The 25,778-nt window shown below is 40.3% G+C and overlaps 1 protein-coding gene across 12 annotated transcripts in view; it reads right to left on the reverse strand.

Moving 5' to 3' along the window:
- LOC121286839 (nuclear receptor coactivator 3-like) overlaps positions 1-25,778 on the reverse strand; it is a 268,327-nt gene that overhangs the window by 17,571 nt on the left and 224,978 nt on the right. For 11 of the 12 annotated variants that reach the window (XM_041203942.1, XM_041203932.1, XM_041203937.1 and 8 more), the window contains 12 exons: positions 25,155-25,255; positions 24,717-24,891; positions 20,543-20,731; positions 18,298-18,402; positions 16,831-16,971; positions 13,612-13,759; positions 10,807-12,118; positions 8,379-8,550; positions 6,465-6,665; positions 2,417-2,647; positions 1,395-1,524; positions 88-259 (listed from right to left, as the gene is read on the reverse strand). In XM_041203942.1, coding sequence (XP_041059876.1) covers positions 88-259; positions 1,395-1,524; positions 2,417-2,647; positions 6,465-6,665; positions 8,379-8,550; positions 10,807-12,118; positions 13,612-13,759; positions 16,831-16,971; positions 18,298-18,402; positions 20,543-20,731; positions 24,717-24,891; positions 25,155-25,255 — 3,077 coding nt within the window. The remainder of the gene's footprint in view (positions 1-87; positions 260-1,394; positions 1,525-2,416; positions 2,648-6,464; positions 6,666-8,378; positions 8,551-10,806; positions 12,119-13,611; positions 13,760-16,830; positions 16,972-18,297; positions 18,403-20,542; positions 20,732-24,716; positions 24,892-25,154; positions 25,256-25,778) is intronic. The other variant, XM_041203943.1, reaches the window with a different exon arrangement.

The following is a 25,778-nucleotide window of genomic DNA, read 5'->3' on the forward strand; positions in this document are numbered from 1 at the left end:
ACCATTCCCCAGTTCTCATACCCATTACTGTTATTACCACAAGTCAATAAAAGAAAAATACAGAACAGAAAAGTCTGATTGTGGTACCTGACTGATAAGATCTGGGATTCCTAATGCCCTGTCAATTTCTTCTAGGCCCATTTCATCTGCATTGCTCAGCAGTGTGTCCAATTGATCCAGTAGCGCTTTTTCATCATTCTGAGCCTCTGCGGTAGTTGGAGGGCAAAGAAGATCATCCAGGGAGCTTCCAAATGGCTGCCTGAAACAGACCGTATTTACAGCCAAATGTATTATTGCAGTTACAAAGTATAGATTGACTGCAAACAAACATTATCTTGGGTAAATGAAGGAGGAAACAGCATACATGGCTGTTTTAATGCACACGAATCCAGAGACTCCGACCACCATCTGCAACCCCTTTCACCTTAGACCATTAGTGAATCGCTGAGATTCGCTTTCCTAGTTTTATCACATTAGCAGCTCAGGCACTTAGATCAGAGAAGCTTATGGCATAGAAGCCCACTTAATTTATTGTCTCTATGTCGGCTCTTTGTGAGAGCAATCTAAAAGTAATTCCACAGCCATGCTCTTTTCCCACTGGAGTGAGTACCCCTGAGGAGGCCCAAAAGTAGTTCCATTTGCTGGAATTATCTCCCTTCAGCAGAAGTACTTTGAAAATTGAACCAAAGAAAATCTGTTGCTTGGCAGAGTTGCACGCTATTGTTCCACAGGCACCAAGACACAAGCTCAATTCCCTGGCTCCAATTATTACAAATTCCCAATCTGAGGGGGGCATTCGGTGGATGCTTGAAGCTTGCCAAGGAGGGATGGAGAGAAAACTGTTAGGATAACGATTCCAGATTGCTCTTACTCAATACTTGAATGGATTGTAACATATCTTTGGTGTTAACACTCCACCGGAAGCTAAAGAAACTGATCCTGGGACAGCCGGTTTCCCAGTCCAACTTCAATTTACACAAAATGAAAAAAAGCTGGGACAAGTTGACGCAGTTTGGAACTCATCCAAATAGTGGCATGACAGTCTGTCAATCATGAAGTGAGTTTGGTTAGTATCCAAACAGTCTGCAGTGTGCCCAATATTGCAATAAATGACCAGTAATTTACCATTAATTACCAGAGACCAGAAAGATACCACATATTTGAGATTAAAATGTCAAAATAGGGGTTGCTCGCGGAACATTGTAGGTAAAGTTTTACTCTGCTCTTAACTACATCGGACCTGGGAATGCTTGAAGTGAACACAAAAGAAGATATCAACAATTAAAGACCAAGCTGATTCCAATATGAATATTTACTCTAGAGTGAATCTTTGTTATGAAACAAAAAACAAGCAACACAACCAATTTTTCCCCCAGCACAAATGACAAGCTAACCTGCTCTGGTTGCCTGAATTTCCTTGTTCCATCTGAAGGACACCTTCTGGCCACGATGCAGTTGGATTGGCTGGACCTTGCTGTTGTCCAAACTGCGGGCCTCCAAGACCCATATCCATCTCTGAAGGTCCTAAGTAATAAGAGAACACGTATGAAAAAAATGCAGATTTTTAAAATCTGGATGCTGTACAGTAAATTAAATAAATTAGCTGTTTCTCTTTATCCTGCCCCATCACAATTTTTTTGAACTTCTAGTCAAGTGCATGGATTTGAGATTTGCTCCTCCACCTCTACCAATACAACTCAAGCCTATTGGAAACAGGTGTTTAAAGACAGTTCAGATTCTTCTCCAATTTTCCTTCCTCCTCTCATCTGTGCCTCCTTGTCATCTCCAATAACATGAGCGTTCAGCTGGGCTTAGTAAAGTAGATAAGCACACCGTTACATCTCTGATGCCCATTTTAAAATTTCCTCACAAATGTTCGCCACTGTTTGTTTGATCTATGCTGGGATAATTCTGCAAACACTCTCCAGAGCTCCACCTGAGGAGCAATCTTCCTATCTAAGCCTAGACAGTAAGCACTGGCAGATTAATGGTTGAACCCAACCAGATCCTGGTTAATTATCTATGCAAAATAGTTTTGCTTTACATAGAAAGGTCAGATTGTAGCAACAGCATTGTCCCACAATTCTTTATGGGCAGGAAGTGGGAGTCATTAGTGAGCCTCCTGCTCTTATCATAGAAATATTATAAATCTGCACAATAATTAAACGATAGAAAAGTGAGTGATGTAACAAAAAGCCGACTTTAGGAATCAGACTAAACCTTAAATAAGCTTTAGCCTATCTTTCAATCAAAAGGTAAATTCAGAAATTCCTCATAAATGTTTACCATTGTTTGTTTGATCTATGCTGGGATAATTCTGCAAACACCCTCCAGAGCTCAGACGAGTGGTTTTGGGGAAGTTGAAGGGTGGGGGTGAGGGGGAGGAAAAAATGAAAGAGTAGAAAAACAAACTTACTCAGTCCCATCATCTGTTGCTGAAGCAACGTTCTTGCACCAGATTGTCCATTAGACCGCATCTGCATTCCAAGTGAGGAGTTACCCACCATAGCTCTTTGCAGAGATGAGCTATAGTCCGAACTTGGTCTGATCATAGAACTAGGTCCCGTGTTCCCAGTAGAGTTTGGCAATCCCCACTCCCCTGTTGCCATGGCTGTTTGCCGAGCAATGCTCATACCTCCATGTGAACCTGATGAAATGTGTATTTGAACAATGAAAAATCCAGAGTCATGTCATTTATTCAGAATTGAACAGCACAGGATTTGAATAGACTAATGTTCCTTCCATAATTACATTTGCAAAGTTGAAATATGTCTTGTACAGAATGCTCACCAGTTCACGCTGCATATCTATTTAAATATTTCATCAATTCTACACATTACCTACATATAAGCTGGTATTACACTCCCATCATCTCACTGAAATATAAGATTACAGAAACAACAAATAAATGAATGGCCAGATACTCTGCTCTGAGGATTGGTGGCCAGTACACTGGAAGTACGGTTTGCTTCTTTTTTTTCACATCTACCTAAACAGACAGAAGGAGGCCAGGTCAATGTTTCATTCAAAAGACAACATCTCAAACAATGCAGCAAAGCCTTATTGCAACAGCATGTGGAATTAAGGGAATTATGGCCACATTGATAGAATGGTAGTTGGTAGACTGAGGTTGAGGGTAAAAGGGCATTAATTCTTGAAAAACGGGATGAGTGGCATTCTAATAACAGTTTCTGTTGGGGCTGTTCATAACTGCTATACTTATAGATGATCTGAATTTAGGAATTGAAGGAATAGTATTAAAATGTGTTGATACCATCACAAACTATAACAGACAAGAAAAGGTTGAAGGAGGGCATTCTTGGCTAGCAGTTTGGGCAGATAGGCAAGTTAAATGTATAAAAATGTGTAATATTACCTTGTAGAAGAATAGACATAGGAAATACATCTCAAATTCTAGAGTCTTAAGTGAACAAAATAGAGCGACCCTGTTATGTAGGTACACAGGAACCATAATAAATGGCAGATCAAGTACGTAAAGCCACAAAAAAGACAATCCTTGGTGTCTGTTACAGACAGGAGGGAGGTTAATTTAAAAAGCCCTCATTTCTCCCCTCACCGCTCGTCCGTAAACAGAAAGATGTTTTATTTTGATATCCCTCTTTATAAATGGTGGCGTATTTTCCAACCCCTCAGTTTTGGTGTGATCCAATTTCTATTAATAATCCCACATCAAACTCGTAATAGGATGAACTCAGAGGGTTAGTTTATTTTGCACAAACTGAAACATGGGAGGGTAGCAACTTTACCTACTTCCCATTCATACAATAAAAGAGGGGGATAGAGAAAGTGAGATTTGCAGGGCAAACGCCACAGAGTAAAGAATCATTGTTTCATGTGAGTCCAGAATCAAAGTCCAATGGTGTATTCTTTCAGACGTCAGCAGGCTAAACTGATGCTGGATAATTCCCCTTTCCTGTAGCATTTACTTCCACAATGGGGTAGGTACGCAGAGATGAATTAGTCTTGTAGACGATAGTACAGTGGTTCAGAACCTCCAGTGGGAACAGTGTAGATGGGGCCAGGCATTCAAACCTGGACGGAACCCTTTTTCTGTGCTGCTGCTTGGTAGATGGAAACCTGGCAGACCAAGCTTTGCAACTCCACAAGGCAATATTACAGGTTCCACCAGCAAGGGGATGTGGAGTCATGTCACATGACTGCCATCTTTCCACTTTGTCTGGGCTCCTGAGGTTGTTAATGTTCCAACCATTAAGAATTTAAAAGGAAGGTTGCAGGGCCTTTTGTCCTAGCTGACTAGTAGACTCTGGTTGGCCAGCCTGGATTCTGAAATGCAGATGACCTTTGTATTTTGGTATCTACAGCTCACAAGGGTCGGTAGGGTCTCTTTAGAGATAAAGAGGCACAAGTTTCTGTGATACTGCCAAATAGCTGTTATTGTTTGAGGGTTGCATCTAAACATGCTTTAAAAGGTCATTGTCCAGTTTTTTAAATCTTAGGAATTAGCCATGAGGAGATATAATATTTATATTTTATAAACATATAGAGTGTTAGGTCTTAGCCCCATTAGTGTTATAAATCAAGGCAAGCCCCAGTCAAGTTTCTATGCTTTTGAGAAGGCTATTTTAGTCAATTGTTGAACAAGCACAGATTCCCTGTTGTCACTATGAGCTTTGAAGTGCTGCTCAATTGTTTGAAGGAGCGTGAGCACAAATTACTAGAATATCAATCTTAGTAAAACGACCCACAAAAGGATCATAAATGTAAATTTCTATCATTTTGCACAACAAAGTTCTTAAAATTGTGAAATGGACAGTATAAAATTTTATTTTAAGCATGGTAAGAACAGAAAGTATAGAATGGACAAAAGCCACTCATTCCATCAAACTGTCATGAAAATATAACAATTTTCATAAGATTGTGATTTATTATAAAATTGGTTAATAGTGAGGTTTGGATTAGTTTCTCTGTGTGAGGGTGTGTGTGTGTGAGTTTTAATTGAATTGCAGACAGCTAGTCTGGAGCTTTTGAGTTATCAAAAGAGAAGCTAGTTTGAAATGCTAAATATGTAAACATGGCTGAAGTTTTAGAATGTGAGCTGTGAAGAACATTTGCATTTTTAGATAAACCAGGGCTGTGAATTTCAAAGGGATGGTAAGGTGTTACAGCTAGTCAACAGAGGCTAAGCCAAACAGTATGTTTATTTTTCCCAAATATTATTGATAATATGAGTACTATGGAAGATTTATATTATGGAAAAAGTAAATTGCAAAGACATATTGGAACAATGGAATTTACATTAAAAAGGGAGAAACATGCATAAAGGAGCTGAGGTTATGTGTAAGCAGAAGGCATTCTAAGATCTAACAAGTGTGAAAAGCCTCCAGCCTCAAGATGTCAAGTTGCTGTCAACAGGAACCGAAGCTAAGAAAACTCACTGAGTATCACTGTCCAGGGTATTATGTGCTTTGCCTGGGTCTGTTGAAATTTATTTGTTTTTATTGTTGCCTTAACGGAGGTGTAACTGGGAGTCAGCTTAATTAGGGGAGCTAGGAGTTATCACAGTAGTAATTTGTAGACCTATGTGCTTAAAATCATTTCTTTTATTAATAAATGTTTAATTTAGTTTTGTTAAAAAAACCTCTAAGGCTCGGTGGACTTATTATTGAATTCAAGGCACGCCTCTTAAAATAAAATACAAATTGCAAAAATTGGCTGCTGTTTCAAGTTTCCCTCTGGGATTCGAGCAGCTCAGCATTTACCATGCACTGTGCCATAACAAAACCCTCTCCTACCGCTAACCATTTACTATTACTTCTAGTGTGCATTCTACCTAATACAATGTTCCTTAATGGGTAAAAACTTGGAGATAAAGTTTGCATAACCTTCTCCATGAGCTCTCAAATGATTTAACCAAGAATTGAGGAAAAGTTAAATCACCTGTCCTCTCAAGTGGGCGCAGAAGATCCCATGCCATTAATTTGAATATGAGCAAGGGAGTTATCTCCAGTGTCCTGGCCAGTATTTATCATTCAATCAATATCACCAAAAAACAGATTATCTGGTCATTTTCACATTGCTATTTGTGGGAACTTGCTGTGCCCAAATTAGCTGCTGCTATTCTTAAATTACAACAGTGGTACATTTCAAATGTACTTCATTGACTGTAAAGCATTTTGGGATGTCATGAGGTCAAAAAAGGCACTAAGTGAAAGCCTTTTCTTGCTTTCTTTTAGCAGGTGGAAATGGCAATGACTGAACAAGGTTTCAACTTTGTACTATGTTGAATGTAAACACATCCTTCAACAACAAATTTATGATTTTGCTACACAAAAGGAAATTTCTTCCTTCTGGGGCAAGAGAGTAAAAAACAAAAGTGAAAGATGGCAATAGCAGTAAGTTTCTAAACAGTTTTTCCCTGTGTACTTAAATGCTTTTCACAAAACTGATCTAGTGTTCCATATATTTAAACATTGGAAACATACCTGCACTCCCCACAAAACTTTCTTGACTGCCTCCCATCCGGTTTGCCATCATTGCTTGTTTTGCCATCATTGCATATGGGCTGCTGTTTCTCAGAGGAGGGCCAAGTCCTGCACTGGGCTGACCCTGGCTGTTGATATCCAATGACATGGCTCGGTTAAACCGAGGTCTAGAGGGTTGCATAGGTGGTGGACTGCCTAAAGCTAAGATATTGACATACAATGTTACAAATAGTTGTTTGGTAGTATAGAACTTGAGTATTGCTGAAAAAAAGAGACATGTTGAAGCTTTTTGCCTTGCACTCATCAGAACAATTCACAAGAATGCCAAAATAAGGGGCAAACAACAATTTATATTGTATGAGAAAAGTGCTGGTAGGCAAATGAACTCTGATTAGTAGAGGCATTGCCATGGAGATTGCACCAGTGATAGTGACTGACAGTTAACTGCCAAGCATTGTTACAAATTTAAGCCAGGTAGCTTGATCCCGATTGGTCAAGGCATTGCCCAGAGGAATGAGTCAGCGAATCCCTTATTTGGTTTAGCTGAAACATGTGCAATGTGCGTGCATGTTCTTTCTGTCTGCAAAGAACATGGCCCTGTGAATTAATATATGTAGCTTCCAGTACACACAAATGCACCATACTGCGGGCCTGACAACCTTAAATTGGTTGCCAACCTAATTCTTAGCACACTGAGGATTATTTAGCAAATGTTGTCCAGTCGTGGAATCACATCTAATGTTGGACACTGTTTTGAGTTTTGCGAGCACAGGCTGATTAGGTACAGTCTGTACCTTGCCTGTTGCAAACAGTGGCTGGGACATGCTGTTTAATACGAGCAGCCAGTCTTAAAAATGAGTCCCAATGTGAAGCCTTCCTTTTTTCAAAGAAATTCTGAGAATATGAACTTAATAATTCATTTCATGCTGAATAAGTAATCAACATTTGATTTCATGAAAGAATATACAATATCAAATATAATTCAATCCCACAAAAAAGGAAAAATCAAAAGCAAGCCCATTTGACTGTTGCAGTCTTGAAAATAAACTCAGACACAAAGTTTCATTAATTATTTTTATATAAAAGCAAGTAGTAAAACTGCATAAATTCAAAATTCCATCTATCAATTTTGGAAATTTGTATGTAATTATATCCTGATGAACCCAAATACCTTGCAATAAATTCTCCAGGCTGCATAAAATTCTCAGTCCAAGCTTTAAACTTCAAAAGTAAAATCAGAAAGAAAATACACGGTTGATGTTACCTGATTTTCAGTATCTCCCACCCAATTTCTGCCAGGGCACTAAGCAGGCAAAATGTATCTGAAGCACATTTATGCATGCAATAAGCTGGGCTTGCCTGTACTCCAGCTTCTAATAACTATCCTAGTTCTGAGATATCCTTGCTGCAAGAATGTCCCTTGGCAGTGGCTGGGGCATGAAAAAAAGGTTTTCAGCAACAGACAGACTGCTGGTTTGAGGGCATTTTGGACATTGTATAGAAACAGCAATCAAAAAATCTCCATGCCAATCCCTGTCCCAGGAAGAAAAGAAGGACCTTTCTCTGATCCTTGTTGCTTGACCTTCACGTATTTTGTGAAGGGGTGATGTCAGGCCCATGGTCATCTCTGAAAATGTGTTTCTTTCCAGCTTTGAAAGGAAAATTGGGGTATGAAAGCCAGGAAAGTTCCCTGCCATTAATAAGGCAATCACTCCAACCCTCAAAAGGTAGTAAGGTCTCTGTAGCCCAATTCTCTGATTGGATGCACTTTGTTTATAATATAATTCTAAAGGCTAAAGTTTCCTGCAAGTTAAAAAGCTAGATGCATTAGCAGACTTAAGACAGCAGATGGCGCAACTTTTCTTCCCTTAATATAGAAGAATGATTCCACCATCAGTAACAGAATCAACTTACTGCCACGGATTTGCTTCTGTGTTCCTGGGGAAGGTGAGTGACCTCTTTCAAATGCCATGACATCCTGAAACATTGCCTGTTTGTTTATCATAGTGTTGCTATTCCCAGACTCAGGGTAATACTGGGGTAAATCACCCAGAATATCATCTAAAGTGTCTAATTCATTGCTTGTCTGAAATATAAAAGAAAAATCAATATTAGGAGTTAAAGGCCCATTCTAACTGAATGAGTACAAACTTATGGCAAATAATCCCAGTAACTGCTTGTTTGCTCAAGCCACCAGGTAACTAAATATAATTTTTGCTTTGTTTAGAAAGGTTTCAACAGAAGAAACCTTTTATAAACTATATCTAAAATCTTTGCACATGATTAGCTTTATTTAAATGGAAATAGGTCATTTGTAATGAGACCATGTCAACAGAAGTGCTGCGGGCATGTCTACATAATTAAATCATTTCTCAAGAAAATGTACAATAAAATATAAGATGAAGAAAGAAAATAGTGAAAAATCTACAAACAAAGGTTCATCCAAAGTAAGAGGTTAAGTAAGGATGTGCAGGAGGAGAATGTGACGATGCCACTGTGGTAATGTCACTGGCTAGTATTTCAGAGGCCCAGACTAATGCTCTGGAGACAGGGGTTCAAACCCCAACACAAGAAATCTGGAATTATATATTTTTTAAAAAAACCTTGTCTCAAGAATGAGCACTACAAAACTATCATCGATTGTCATTTCTAATGCCCATAGAAACCTGCTGTTTCTACCTGGTCTGGGCTACATGTGATTCCAGACCCTCAGCAATGTCATTGACGCTCAGTTCAAGGGCAATAAGGGATGGGCAACAAATGCTGGCCTTGCCAGTGACACCCACATCCTATGAAAGTAAAATATGCAGGGCAAAAGAATAGTATGGTCCTGAAATTAAGGGGAAAAATGCCCATTTGCCTGCTGCTCCTTTCTCACCATCTAAATCTCAGAGCCATTTAAATGTTATACAGGCATTACCTGAACTGTTGCTAAAATACAGGTGACCACTTGAGCTCATGGGCCCTCTGACCTCTGGCAGGTAGAACTGAATCTTACAAATTATGTTTATTTCTTTTTATGGTTTCTGCAGTTGATGTAACAGAAATCCAGCCTTTGTATGTTTAAACTCTCCCCCAGCCTCATGTCCCTAGCAATCCTGGATGAGCCAAATTCAACTGTATCCTTGGCAGTTAATGCTGGTAAGGACATAAACGAGGGATGCATTCCCCTCATTTACATGCTTTTATAATATAGCTGCCAATTTTTGGGTGGATGTATTAATAGCCTGCCTCCAAATGCTTCACCGTTTTTGATAAGGCACAGAACCCTGGCGGATCAAAGTTCAACGCCAACCCCACCACCACACATTCGCTGCTGCCAATCTGCCTAAGAACTTCTCTTTGCAGCCTTGGGAAGTTCAGGGCCACGTACGTAAAAGTACTGCTTGGGGTAACATTAAATTATACAGCCAGCAAGATCCCAGGTTCTAATGCTGGTCTGCACAGAATGAAGCTGATCTCAATGACAGCAGAAACTACAAATGGCCTCTAAACCCTTAAACAGCAGGGAATCAGGTTCTGGTCCTGCCCCAGTATTTAATAATCCACTGAAAAGTCTGTAGGTATGACTTTAGATGAGAACAGAACTGGTTAGGCAGTGATATTCTCCCAGCATTGAACAGTTTGCCAACACACATCCTCTAAGCACTCTGGTCAAGGTTCTAGATGGCAGCCATACAGAAACAACATTCTCCACCAAGAGTTAATGCATGACTTTATCATGTGACACCTTTGAGTCGTGAGCAGTAGTGCTCACTTAATGAATTTACTGTGCTGATCATAAATATACCAAACAGGCATTGATGCAGCAATCTGAAGCCGGAATATAATGATGCAACCTGCAACATATTCCCAGGCATTTTTAAGGAGTCATTTATCAGGTTGTGCTATCACGCAAAATGAGACATAATGAAGAAACACTATTAGAGGGGGGTGGGGAGTCAGAATATGTCTACCTCTTATATCCACTGAAACAAGCTTATTTTCCTATTGCAGGAATATGCTCATTTCAGAACACAAGGAATGTTGAATTAACCTCATTTTCCAAGGCTGATTCTTGAATTTTTGATGCAACAGGGAACAGCAACATGGAGGTGCAATGAAGGGAAATATGATGGCGGGGGTGGAGGTGTGTGGAGAAAGACGACACAGCTGATTTGTCAATCTTGTGTGCACAGCACTATCACCAGGGTTCTTAGGGCATTGGTGCATCCAATATCAAGCATTACTTGTAACCCAGTACGTAATCTATGTCAATTAATAAAATACACTATGGGCTATAAAAAATGAAACTCAACATTGCACACATTCTAGCAGTAAAATTCAATTATTTTTCTGTCACCTGGTCAGTTGGTTCAGTCTTGATGCGCACTTCATCTTTCACCTGTATTGAACCTGAAATTTTTGCTGCATTACAAGGATCCATTTTGTCCATTCCTTCAATTTTAGGCTTAACATCCTTTAAAGTGAGTTCTTTTGGATCATCTTTATCTAACAGGTATCGCAGTAGTGCATTATTCTCCTTCTTCTTCGGGCTCATCTGTTCTTGCTTGATGACAGCGTCTCCCACTGGCGTCATACTGCCTGAATCCTGACAAGACTCTTTACCTGTAGCCTCTGCAGTAAGCTTGGCCACTTCAGCAGGAGAGTTTCCATTCTTCAGCAGCTTGTGTAAAATTTTGTGTTTCTCTTGTAAAGAAGAGCCGTGCAATGTGGTTGCAGAGTTGCCACCAGCTGTAGCCGAGGTCGAGGAGACCCCTGTTGGACTTGTGATACCTGGAGAGGAGTCCTTAACACTAGAATCCAAGTTGGAGTTTGTTAACGAAGTCAGTCCCATGTCATCCGAGGGAGAGGTCAGTAACTGCAAAAGTTTGGTGTGGTTTTTGTTCTCATGGAATCTTCTCTGGCCCTCTATGTTATCACTGTTGCCAAAAAGGTTCAGATTTCCTTCCTTGATGTTCTTCTGTTCGCTATGAGCATCTCTGCTTTCTGGTCGACCCACTGTGCTCTCAACTTGGTTGTGTTCCCCAAAAAGGCCAGGAGAATCTTTTAGATCCATGCTACCCATCTTTGATTGCTGGAGCAAGTTCACATTTGGAGAAGTTTCCATTTTTTGACCAGGTGATGATAGTGATGACAGGAGTGAAACTCCCAATCCTTCACTTATGGCTTGAAGTGCATTAAGGGAACTACTAGAGAAGGTGCTACTTCCTGTGCTGTTTATATGTCCCACCGGCGATTGCATGCCACCAGTTGTAGAATATTGGCTGGGTCCCATTCGTGGACTTACCCGATGCCTCGGTGAAAGCATTAGATTCTGTTGGGTTGTGTTCACCCCAGGGCTACTGTGTGGGGGACTGTTCATGGTGAGTGCATAACTGTTCCCCTGTAAGTTAGGTGTCTGCATACCAGACCCATGGTTCAGTGCACCAGCAGTCCCACTTCCTGCGCCAAACCTTCCCATTTGCCCCATAGAACTGGGGTCATTCAAATTATTTGCACCATAGGTCATATTATTTTGCACTGGCATTCCCTGTCCTGCTGCCCCTGATGGCATGCTCATATTGCCCGAAGAGTTTGTGCTTGCTGTGGCAAGTGTTTTCATCATTTCTTGCCCCAAGTTGGTTTGGTTCAATCTGCAACCATTCTGTTCCCTATAAATAGAACAAGATTATTGGGGGTTAGATTCAACATCAGAAATTAGACATTCCTTCACTGGGAAGAATAAAAGTCGAAGAACATAATGGCATTGTTCATAATTATATTATCTTATTCATTTAGAAACACATCTTGATAACACATTCAGGGCATTCCTGTCATTAAAAATCTGGACATGCCTAACCCCATTCCCTCACCCAAGATCTCCATACCCTCCTCAGCTCTATTAATATCTCTGACTCTTCAAAGCTGCCACAAACTAAAAGCAAAAAATTTGACTCTTAACAATTGTTGACTTAGTTAATAGGCTGTAATCTATTGTAGCAACTATCAACTTAGTTTAAGCTTTCAAAGTAGAACGGCCTATAAACACAAATCATTGTGGCCCTTATGCTGTTGACCCTTATTGTATATCACAATTAAGAATGGGTAAAAATAATCCATGTACACTAGTGTAACTTGGATAAGCAGAAATACAAAGCTCTACTCAGGTCTTCTGGAACCTCTGCAACCAATGCCAAATTTCCAGAAAACTCAAAATATTTTTCAAGTGAAGACAAAAGCAAAGCAACTGAATATTTACTAAAAAACAGAATTACCTGGAAAAACTCAGCAGGTCTGGCAGCATCGGCGGAGAAGAAAAGAGTAGACGTTTCGAGTCCTCATGACCCTTCGACAGTTCTGTCGAAGGGTCATGAGGACTCGAAACGTCTACTCTTTTCTTCTCCGCCGATGCTGCCAGACCTGCTGAGTTTTTCCAGGTAATTCTGTTTTTGTTTTGGATTTCCAGCATCCGCAGTTTTTTTGTTTTTATCAATATTTACTATATAGTTTTAAAAATAAACTGACCCAAAGCATGAGCTTCAGTGTTGCAACTGGTCTTTCTGTACTGTTTTGTTCCATAGACAAAATCTGCGCTAACTTTGCAGATCTAACTGGTCCATACCTATACAAACTCTGCATTGGTAATGATGGGACATCTTTCACATTGGAAAGCCACAATAAACAAATTCTGAATTTTGATCTTAAATTAAATCACCAACTGACAAATCGATTCAGGCAAAAAACAAAATGGCATTGGGACAATAACCATGGTGAGATGGGACATCACTTCCCACACTACAGGCTCTGGACTTCATTTAGGCCTTCGTTGGAAGTGATGAGTTCAATCAAGTAATGAGGGATCGCAGAAAGTAAAGTCAACTTGTGCAAATCTGAAAAACCATCTAGTGAACTACTAAAGAGTAGAATTCACACAGACATGGCAATTCTTGTACCTATGCAGTTATTAAATACTGTGCCGCAGAAACAAAAACATAGTAGAAAGACAATGGACCACACAATATGTCCTTATGAATCTACCCGCTCGAATATACGGAGGAGATGATGGACAGCTATAATATAAACATTATATAAAAGCTGCACTTCTAAAATATTGTAAAAGAAAAAATTCTATTAAATAGTTGCACATATCAGTATGTCCCTGTACCTTTGCAGCAGGTGTGTAGAGCCAAAGCCAAGGGACTCATTGGATGCTGGGTTGCGTAGAAGTTTGGTCTTAGTTTGTGCAGTGACTATAGTGCCATCCGACAAGGAGAATCGATAAAGGGGACTCTCAGCTTGGCCTTGTGTCAAGGCTAAGTAGGAAAGGAAAAAAGTTAAAGAATATAATCTACTGGGTCAATATGCTAATTACATTAAGTAACAGCAGAGTCAGAAATGCAGCAACAGAACTTTCAAAATCTTTACACAATATTCGCTATTACACATTTTGCTTTGTGTTGAGAAAACATTTGGTGAGAAAACAAAGAAGGATAAAATTTTAAAAAGTAGACAAAAAAGGCAACAATATATATCTTGGCCATTGGGAGAGGATAAACTGCTTTGAAATTGGGCAGCTGCAGCCAGCTGCTTGCTCGGTCTAATAGTTTAAACTCATTACTTTTGTTTAAAAAAATACAAAAAGGGTAGCAAATCCTGAAATGGATGGACCTGGTGGCCTTTGATGTGCTCTAGGGGCAGAGGATTAGGTAAGCGCATTGTGCCGTCCACTACATACTACATCCAAATTCAGCCAACCAGCTCAGATATAGGAAGGGTCAGAACACACAGCAGTAATCTACCTAGTGCCATAGTGTTGGCTGGGGTGAGGGGGAGGAAAGGAATTGGTACTGATTAATTGAGAAATAATTAAATGGACAAGCCCCAATAACCAGAAACACTTTATTACATGACAGAGAATGCAGGATAGAGTCAGCAGGTCTGGCAGCATCGGCGGAGAAGAAAAGAGTCGACGTTTCGAGTCCTCATGACCCTTCAACAGAACTGAGTGAATATTAGGAGAGGGGTGAAATATAAGCTGGTTTATGGTTTTGGGTGGGGGGGCGGGGAGAGAGAGAGGGTGGGGGGGAGAGAAGTGGGTGGGGTAGTGTGGTTGTAGGGACAAGCAAGCAGTGATAGCAGATAATCAAAAGATGTCACAGACAAAAGAACAAAGAGGTGTTGAAATTATCTAAACGAATGTGCTAATTAAGAATGGATGGCAGGACACTCAAGGTACAGCTCTAGTGGGGGTGGGGTGGAAAGACTAGCAGGGCAGAAAAGATTTAAAAAATAATGCAAATAGGTGGGGAAAGAAAAATCTATATAAATTATTGGAAAAAACAAAAGGAAGGGGGAAGAAACGGAAAGGGGGTGGGGATGGAGGAGGGAGTTCAAGATCTAAAGTTGTTGAATTCAATATTCAGTCCGGAAGGCTGTAAAGTGCCTAGTCGGAAGATGAAGTGCTGTTCCTCCAGTTTGCATTGGACTTCACTGGAACAATGCAGCAAGCCAAGGACAGACATGTGGGCAAGAGAGCAGGGTGGAGTGTTAAAATGGCAAGCGACATGGAGGTTTGGGTCTTTCTTGCGGACAGAGCGCAGGTGTTCTGCAAAGCGGTCGCCCAGTTTACATTTGGTCTCTCCAACGTAGAGGAGAGGGCATTGGGAGCAACGAATGCAGTAGACTAAGTTGGGGGAAATGCAAGTGAAATGTTGCTTCACTTGAAAGGAGTGTTTGGGCCCTTGGAGGGTGAGGAGAGAGGAAGTGAAGGGGCAGGTGTTGCATCTTTTGCGTGGACATGGGGAGGTGCCATTGGTGGGGGTTGAGGAGTAGGGAGTGTTGGAGGAGTGGACCAGGGTGTCCCGGAGGGAACGATCCCTACGGAATGCCGCCGGGGGGGGGGGGGGGGGGGGGTGAAGGGAAAATGTGTTTGGTGATGGCATCATGCTGGAGTTGGCGGAAATGGCGGAGGATGATGCTTTGAATGCGGAGGCTGGTGGGGTGATAAGTGAGGACAAGGGGGACCCTATCATGTTTCTGGGAGGGAGGAGAAGGCATGAGGGCGGATGCGCGGGATATGGGCCAGACACGGTTGAAGGCCCTGTCAACGACCATGGGTGGAAAACCTCGGTTAAGGAAGGAGGAGGACATGTCAGAGGAACTGTTTTTGAAGGTAGCATCATCGGAACAGATGCGACGGAGGTGAAGGAACTGAGAGAATGGGATGGAATCCTTACAGGAAGCAGGGTGTGAGGAGCTGTAGTCGAGGTAGCTGTGGGAGTCAGTAAGCTTGTAATGGATATGGGTGGACAGTCTATCAGTCTCCTCTATATTGGCGAGACAAAACGTAACCTGGGTGACCGCTTTGCAGAAAACCTGCGGTATGTCCGCAAGAAAGACCCAAACCTCCCTGTCACTTGCCATTTTAACACTCCACCCTGCTCTCTTGCCCACATGTCTGTCCTTGGCTTGCTGCATTGTTCCAGTGAAGCCCAACACAAACTGGAGGAACAGCACCTCATCTTCCGACTAGGTACTTTACAGCCTTCCGGACTGAATATTGAATTCAACAACTTTAGACCTTGAACTCCCTCCTCCATCCCCACCCACTTTCCATTTCTTCCCCCTTCCTTTTGTTTTTTCCAATAATTTATATAAATTTTTCTTTTCCCACCTATTTCCATTATTTTTTAAATCTTTTATGCCCTGCTAGTCTTTCCACCCCACTCCCACTAGAGCTGTACCTTGAGTGTCCTGCCATCCATTCTTAGTTAACACATTCGTTTAGATAATAACACCACCTTCAACACCTCTTTGTTCTTTTGTCTGTGACATCTTTTGATTATCTGCTCCTATCACTGCTTGCTTGTCCCTACAACCACACCACCCCCACCCCCCCACTTCTCTCCCCCCACCTTAAACCAGCTTATATTTCACCCCTCTCCTAATATTCACTCAGTTCTGTTGAAGGGTCATGAGGACTCGAAACGTCGACTCTTTTCTTCTCCGCCGATGCTGCCAGACCTGCTGAGTTTCTCCTAATAATTCTGTTTTTGTTTTAGATTTCCAGCATCCGTAGTTTTTTGTTTTTAAGCAGGATAGAGGTTTGTCAAAGAACATTATTCACCAATGAGTCATTTCAGGTCTATTTTTCTTTTAAATTGATCAATGCACAAATTGTTTGTAAAGCTACAGTGTCTTTGAGCTATAATGATGTTTTTCATTTTAATAAAGTTGTTTTTGAAGGCTTGTCCTGTTCTTTCACCAGCCCCACATCACTCACAAATCTCAATTCTACTTAGAAATATCAGGATGTGGGCCTCATATTCCTCACAATTCATCAATAACTGCTTTTTCTAGGCCATGTAACTTTGTAATACTTCACCTTCTTGATAATGTCTTTTCAGGGACCATGGTTGCCCATCATTATGATGAAAGAACCTCTGAATGCATCTTCTTACAAGATCTTCCCAGCCTGGCTTCATTGAGGCACGCAGGGAACTTGGATCTATTGAAGTAATCTTGCCTGAAAATGGAACAAGGGGGAAGGAACTTAACATGGAATCAGTTCAATTGTTAGAGTGGGAAAGAATAAAGTAAATGAGGGATTGTGATGAAGAACAATGTATATTTGTATAGTCTGTTTAGCCTAAAAGCAGACTTAATTCAGAGCTAATCAGAATTCTGGAAGTTACAATATGCCTTTTAACCATTGACAAGTTGGTTTAAACATTCTGACAATCTTGTTCTGTGGATGTGTATACAAACAGAATTTCTGAGTGTGGGCGAGGTAACTGAATCAATACTAAAGTGGAAAAGTATGTGGCACCACACAGTCAAACAGAGTTTGAAAAGCAGAGTTGTCTTCAAGACCATGGAATTGAAACTTGCAAGGGCAACCATTGGAGGGATTTGAAAACAAGGACAACAATTTGAAAGTCAATGCACAAGAGGACCAAGAAGCCAAAGGATCTTGGTGAAAAAAGGTTGACAGAAGTGAGGGATTAGTATGGAGCAGAACACTTGTGACAGAATTCTGCACGAGTCGAAGAGCACAACTGAGGAGACCAATGGGATGTATCAAGCCTAAAAGCCATCAAAGCATAGATGAGGATTTCAACAGCAGTAGTAAGAGTTTGAGATGGAATTGGACAATATTGTGAAGGTGAAAGCAAGTAGCTGTAATGTTTGAAATTCAGTTTATGGAAGAACCGAACACCAACATTGTGCAGTGTCAGGTTTGGTTTGAACAATTAGCAGGGAAAGGGGAAGAAATATGCGAAATGCTCAATATTAAACCCCGGGCTTCAGATAGCTGAAAAAAAAATACCCTTGGTACTTGTTTTCATCTGGTCAATGGCCAGTTTCAGATGATGCACTTCAGAATGATGACCCCAGAGACACAGAAGATAGGTAATTTGAACACCAAACTTAGAAAGGCTCAGAATAAGGAATGCTATTCAGAAATAAAGGAGAATATAAGTGTGGGAAATGGAAAAAAGCAAAGTACTTAGAACATACTTATAAATTGTTTTAAGTTATTTTACATAAATAGGATTCACTGTAGTTGCAAAATGACTAACAGAAAGCAATTTTACAAGTTTACACTTGTTTACACTTTTTACACTTTGCTTCAATGATATCTTTCACAAGGTGATATCTTTTAAATGGCCAGCATATAATGAGCACAGAATTCCTAAGCTTCCAGTCATTGAAGTTTTATAAGAATGGCTTTAAAATAAATAAAGCCTTTTTCCTGTAGTTAATTTAAAATGGTACATGAATTAACTTAGAAATTATGCAGCTTGGACAACCTTTTCCATTAACCAAGGTGGTTTCTCTCAGTGCTCACCTGTCATATCGTGCCTTGTGACAAAGCTTTCAGGACTGGAGGGAAATGGCGATCTCTCCACTGGTGTAATCCGTCTTGCTACACAAATCATACAGGACTGCAGATCTGAAAGAGAAAAAACAGATTTTTTATTTCTAATTTCTAGATCAGAATGGTAAACTCATTTTATAAAAACAAAATATTATTCTTTGCCATGGACAATAGTTCATGTTATTTATTTGCCTGACACAAAGCAGCTACAGGTGCACAAAAGCAAGCACCCACGACGATTCTGGGTTTCAAGAACTTAAGTTATGAGGAAATGTTAGGAAAGTTGGGCTTGTCCTCTGGGGAAAGAAAAAAAATAACTCAATTAAAGTTTTTAATACTATGAAGACTGAAGCAGATTTAAATTGTTTACTGGGTAATTTAAGAAAATGTTCCACTTTCTGACCACAGGAAAAAAACTAACTTTTTAAAAAAAAATTTGCTATAGAGCATTATGCGCTAACTTTACCCTATTTCCTTTCATGTACCAACACCAATGTTCAATTCCATTTGCCATTCCTCAGATAATGAAGCAGTCCACGTCCACATGCAGAAAGCCCTGGATAACTTTCCGGCTTGTCCATTTTGGCAAGAAGAATAAAAAAGCATATTATCTAAATGGTGAGAGGTTGCAGAGTTCTGAGATTCAGAGGGATCTGGGTGTCCTAGTGCATGAATCACAAAGGGCTAGTATGCAGGTACAGCAAGTAATTAGGAAAGCTAATAGGATCTGATCATTTATTGTAAGGGTTACAAATTACAAAAGTAGGGAGACTATGCTTCAGATATATAGGACACTGGTGAAACCAGATCTGGAGTACTGTGTACAGTACTGGTCTCCTAATTTAAGGAAGGATATAAATGCATTAGAAGCAGTTCACAGAAGGTTTACTAGACTAATACCAGGAATGGGCAGGTTGTCTTATGAGGAAAGATTGGACGGGTTAGGCTTGTATCCACTGGAGTTTAGAAGAGTAAGAAGCAACTTAATTGAAATCTTTAAGATTCTGGGGAGTCTGGACAGACTAGATGTGGAGAGGATGCTTCTTCTTGGGCAGGAGTCCAGAACAAGGGGTCATGATTTAAAAATAAGGGGTCGCTCATTAAGACAGAAATTAAGAAATTTTTTTTATCTCAGAGAGTCACAACTCTTTGGAACTCTCTTCCTCAAAAGGGCAGTGGAAGCAGAGGCTTTGAACATTTTTAAGAGCTAGATAGATTCTTGATAAAAAAGGGAATGAAAGATTATTGGGAGTAGGCAGGCATGTGCAGCAGAGGTTACAATCAGACCAGCCATGATTTTATTAATGATGGAGTAGGTGCGAGGGGCTGAGTGGCCTACTCCTGCTCCTAATATGTACATTCGCATGATAAAGTAGCATGTAACATTTGCAGTCACAGCCAGGCAATCACCATCCCCAACAAGAGAGTCCAGCTAACTCCATTTGACATTCAACAGCATTAGCATTATTGATATTGCCGTCACTGACATTCTGAGGGCTCACCATTGACAAGGAACAAAACTGGACCAACCACAATAATACTTTGGCTACAAGAGCAGGTCAGAGTTTGGATATTCTGCTGAAAGTGACGTACCCTGACTCCATAAAACCTTTCTACTACCAATGCACAAGTCAGGAGTGTGATGGAACACTCTCCACTTGCATAGTTGAGTGCAGCTCCAACAGCACAAGACACTTGACAACATCAAGGTCAAAGCTGTCTATTTGATCGGTACCCAATCCACTACTAGCACACTGTGGCTACAGTGTGTACCATCTACAAGATGCACTGTAGCAACTTGCCATGGCTTCATCAACTATGAAACCCGTGACCTCTAACACCTAGAAGGATAAGAGCAATAGGCACATATGAACACCACTCCTGCAAGTACCCCTCCAAGGCTCACATCATCTTGACTTGGAAGTTTTTGTTTTTTCATCATTGCTGGAAAATCCTGGTGCTCTCTCCTAACAGCACTACAGGTGTTCCTTCAACACATGGACTGTAGCAGTTCAGGTAGACCTTCTCAAAGGCAATTAGGGGTGAACATAAATGGTGGCCTTGCTAGTGACACTTATGTTACATGAATGAATTAAAGAAAACCTGAAAGCTTGATACATCGCAACCAATTTTTTTAAGTGACCTACTTTAATAAAAACAAATCACTTCAGTTTTTTTATACAAGTCCTATTGACTTAATATATTAGAGGTTTACCTTCACCTTCTTCAGTCATAGCCTTCGGCTGAGAAAGTGCAAAGCACTGCATAGTTTCATATTTCTGACGTGGCTCATGGTTTCCATTCGACTCCTCTAAAGAATCATATGGCATCTGAACTAACATACGACAGTTAAACGTATGGCTCTTCTGTCTCTGTGTTTCGTTTGTCCAAGAAACCCCATTCACTGAGGAATAAGTGGACGCAGATCATGAGCAAAAAGACGGCAATCTTTATGGTTAACAAATCAGACATTCAATCTGTAAATTCTGGATGTGCATGCATTGGCAGCATTCAGATATCTTACGATGCAGCAGATGATGTGTGCCAGGTGGATCAAATCCACGAGGGAAACTTGATCACGTGATCACGACAGCTTTGCAATTTGTATTTATTTCGAGATGCACGTTGAATTCAGAAATAATAATTCAACCAAGACTTGAGATTTTTTAGAAAACTAAATTAAACATTTATTAACAAAAGAAAAGATTTCAAGCACACACATAGGTCTCAAATTGCTACTATAATAATTGCTACTATAATAATTCCTAAAACCCCTAATTAATCTGGCTTCCAGTTACAACCCCATTAAGGCAACAGTTTAAAAAAAAAAGATTTTAAACAGATTCAGGCAAGTCACCACAATACCCTGGACAGTAGAATTCAAAGTGGATTTCTCAGCTTTAGTTTCTGTAAACAGCAGGCTTAAGTGGGAGGCAGTGGCATAGTGGTATTGTCACTGGACTGGTATTCCAGAGACCCAGGGTAATTCTCTGGGGACCAGGATTTGAATCCCACCATGGCAGATGGTAAAATTTGAATTCAAGAAAAATCTGGAATCAAAAGTCTGATGACGACCATGAAACCATTGTTGATTGTTGTAAAAGCCCATCTAGCCCACTAATGTTCTTAAGGGAAGGAAATCTGCCGTCCTTACCTGGTCTGGCCTACATGTGACTCCAGACCCACAGCAATGTGGTTGACTCTTAACTGCCCACTGAACAAGGGCAATTAGGGATGGGCAATAAATGCTCATTCTCCTTTATACATGTTTCTCCCTTTCACTGTAAGTTCTATTGTTCCCGTTTGTCTTTGGAACTTTACCTTCCTCATAATATAATTTTTTTCATGGTGTTAATATTGTCAGTAGCCTTTGGGGAAAAATAAACACACTGCTTCACCTAGCTTCTCTGGCTAGGTGTAAACATCCTACCATTTCTTTGAAATTCAAACTCTAAAAATGCAAATTCTCCTCACCTTACATTCTAAGACTTCAGCCATGTGTACATATTTAACATTTCAAACCTAGCTTCTTCTGATGAATCAAACCCTCCAGACCAGCTGTCTCCAATTCAATTAAATCACACACACATAGAAACTAACCAAACCCCACTATTAACCTACTTTTACAATAAGTCACCTGTTAATAGGCTAATAATTAATGGGAATTATCATCTCATAGGCAAGTCTTCAGGCTGCTCCAGGAATATCTCAACTCCCAATACCTGGCTGTACCAAGTCATCCCAATAAACCTACACTTTTCAAGGATCTCAAATCATGAGCATTGATTTCATACACTAGATATTTTATTTCTGAATTTGTCTGGAGATGTTCCTGAAATATTTAGAACTGAGTTTACAAGTATTGAAAGAATTAATCTTAAAATGTTTAGCTTCAAGTGTACCAACATAAAGAAAATTCAATCTGAAAAAGAAAAAAAGTATACAAAACTTTTGTTCTTTCAATAGTTTTAACTTTCTGCTTTGCTGTCTTTTTTCTATTGGAACACCTTTATTGCTCTAACATTTTTAAAAACAAACCTTTATATCCAGTCTTATTTCTTCAGATGCCAGCCATTCACACTAAAAGTACCAGCATTCACTACTCACCAGCTTTTCATTGCCGTATCAAGAGAACATGAAGGCAAATGATGCACTTCTTCAGCATTTCTTTTTGTTTATTCTTTCATGGGATGTGGGCGTCGCTGGCAAGGCCAGCATTTCTTTTTCCATCCCTAATTGCCCTCAAACAGAGTGGCTTACGAGGCCATTCAGGAGGGCAGTTAAGAGTCAAGCACATTGCTATGGGTCCGAGTCACATGTAGGCCTAACCAGGTAAGGGTGGCAGATTTTCTTCCCTATAGGGCATTAGTGAATTAGGTGGAATTTTATTTCGTGATCACCATTACTGAGACTACCTTTCAATTCCAGATTTTATTAAGTTGATTTAAATTCCACCAGCTGTCATGGTGGGATTTGTAACCATGTCCCCAGAAGACTAACCTGGGATTACATTACCACTACACCACTATCTCCCCGCCATCAGTGGGTTCCAAATTGGAATGGCTAGATAGGACAGCAGTTTGTATGTAAAGGCTGAACCACATTAAAATTGGTAGTATGACATTCTTCTTCCAACCCCCACCTCTCCAAGCCCATGTATAAGTTTACTGTGGTAGTACAAAATATTAGATGCTAGAAACTGTGGGACCTCACGTTCAATTTTATGCATTGCTGGTGGACCAGAGAGGAGCAGGACTGTTCTCCGAACCCTCAAGGAAGCTCTTAGCCTCTCTTCTGCCAATCACAGCCACTGCTCGCCACTGCTCACCACTGGTGACCACCCTCTATCCACTAAGCTCCAATCTTGAGCATCCTGCTGAGATTTGATCCCCAGCTCCCTGCCATACCAAGCCCCAATCTCTTCCTCTCACCCAGTTGCTGTATTGCTGGGTCAGAATATTTTCTTTATAAAGGAAGCATGAAAGTCACAAGAAATCATGGGAAGAAATGGGTTAGCAAAATCTTATTTCAACTGAACATTTAAATCTAAGGTAGGTGTTAATTGACACACAAAATGCATTACTTTGTGCCTTTTACAATCTGGATACCATTAGCTGTTTATCAAAACAGCTTTCTGCCAAAGGAAAGCACAGGAAGTCTCAATTTGTGAGCTTGAAAGCCTCAGCAAGCAGCAGCTCTGAATTAAAATTGCTCAGGGCCACACCCCAATGGATTATAGTCATGCCCTTGACGTAAATGTACTTCTTCCTGACAGCTACCATTATAGACTATTAAATTGAAAGCTTTAAGGTGCTAATAAAGGTATCCATCGCTGAAGCTTAGGCTACTTCCCACAAAAATTCAAGCTGCCAAATGGAATTTTGAAGAACCACTATGTTATCCTGCCTCAGGCCTTATCCGCAAGGAATGCAAAGGGAGTCAAATTGATGCTAAATTAAGAAGGTCCAAGAATCAATATTTAATTCCCAATAATGGTCACAATGACAACAGTCAGCTCTTATCTGATTTTGTGAAAGATCATGAATGTCACAGAAAAAAGAAGGAAGATTGAAGGACCACCTAATGCTCTACCTTAATTGTCACAACTCTGGCAATAAAATTCCAGCTATTTCTTGCTCTGAACTGTCGCCGCTTCTATCTCAAGGCAGCTTGATAGGTCAAAGATGTAAGTCAATTCATGTTGTCAACTTGTTTGGCAGTGTACCTCTCCTTGGTGGTGTTGGTCACCCTGTATCTAAACTGATTTGTTGTGGACAGCTTTTCTGAAGTACAAAAGAAGTACTCACAGCTTGGGTTTATATATCTGCCAAATGGCTTAGTTGGATTAATAACCTTTCCATGTGTGCACCATGAAGCTGGGTGTTCCCACCTGCTAGCGAAGATTTGGTTACCAAATAGACACAGGTAAGAGGACAGGGGTGGAAAGCTGCATTCTGAGCTAGACACTTAATTCCCTAGGTCACAATTTTAAAAGCATCAGATGGCGCCTTGTGTTTTTTTTTTAAATATCCAGGGACAACGGAGGATTCCTCAACTACAATAGAGTGTAATCGTCTCACCTACCATGCTGCCTTCAACTATAGGACACATAATTAACACCAAGTTGGAAATCTATCTCTTTCAAAATAGATGGGAATGTTGATTTGTAGGATCCAATATTGTCGCAAAATTGAAATTTAAAAAAAATTCTTGCCTCTATATATATATATATATATATATATATATACACACACACACACACACACACACACACAGAGACACACACACACAGAGACACACACACACAGAGACACACACACAGAGACACACACACAGAGACACACACACAGAGACACACACACAGAGACACACACACACACTTGTCCTACCTGTAGATTTTGGCAAATTTCGAAGAAATTCATCACGATCCTCTTGATGAAGGATGTTATACACACTAGTGTTCATAAGCTCCTCCTGTTTGTACTGAAGGTACTGGGTAACATTTTCAGACACAAACACTATGTTTCCATCTCGATTGACCACAAACAGAAAGCCATCCAAGGCCTACAAACCAAAAAGAAAACCATGTCTTGCTACGAAAAATCTCTGCAGAAATATTTATCAGAATTCACCACAGGGCTCATTTCAGAGCAGTAAGTGAAGATGTATATTTTAAAAGATATATATCCAGTAGCAATGAGAGAAGAAAAGATAAAAAACTTCTCTGCCCAAAGTCTACTTGGGTAATTAAACTGTCCAATGGAAGTTTCTTTAATTGCATATGTTGTAAAAATGAAAACAAAATCTGTTGTGCCTTTGAGGCTTACCTTAAGCAAGAGAGGACCCAATGAATCCTTGTCAATGACTCCTTGCCCTGTTGAAGATACGTCAGCTTTCTGCACATCATCTTCATTTGAAGATGCTTTTCCTATGAAGAAAAACAATCATCTCTAATTGCACAGAGAACAAAAAAAAACACAAATAGAAAAACTGCTCTCAAGTTTCACTGCTACATGTCCATTGTTTCCTGGGAGTAACCTGGGAGTATATTTTTAAAGTTGGAGCTGTAAACAGAGATACTAAGTATAGGTTAAAAAAAGTTAAAGCATCACCCTAATTTCTTGAACACAATTCCAATACACCAGTGTCTCAGCTCAACTTTTTTTAATTCATTCAGGGAACGTGTGTGTTGCTGGTAGGCCAGCAGTTATTGCCCATCCCTAATTGCCCTCGAGGTGGTGGTGAGCTGTCTTCCTGAACTGCGGCAGTCCATGTGGTGTAGGCACACTCAAAGTGCTGTTAAGGGGGAAGTCCCAGCGTTTTGACCAAGTGACAGTGAAAGAACAGTGAGCTATTTCCAAATCAGGATGGTGAATAACTTGAAAGGGAACTTCGAGGTGGTGGTGTTCCCATGTGTCTGCTGCCCTTATCCTTCTAGTTGGTAGAAGTTG

This window comes from Carcharodon carcharias, chromosome 14, assembly GCF_017639515.1.
Source record: "Carcharodon carcharias isolate sCarCar2 chromosome 14, sCarCar2.pri, whole genome shotgun sequence".
Classification (NCBI taxonomy): Eukaryota; Metazoa; Chordata; class Chondrichthyes; order Lamniformes; family Lamnidae; genus Carcharodon; species Carcharodon carcharias.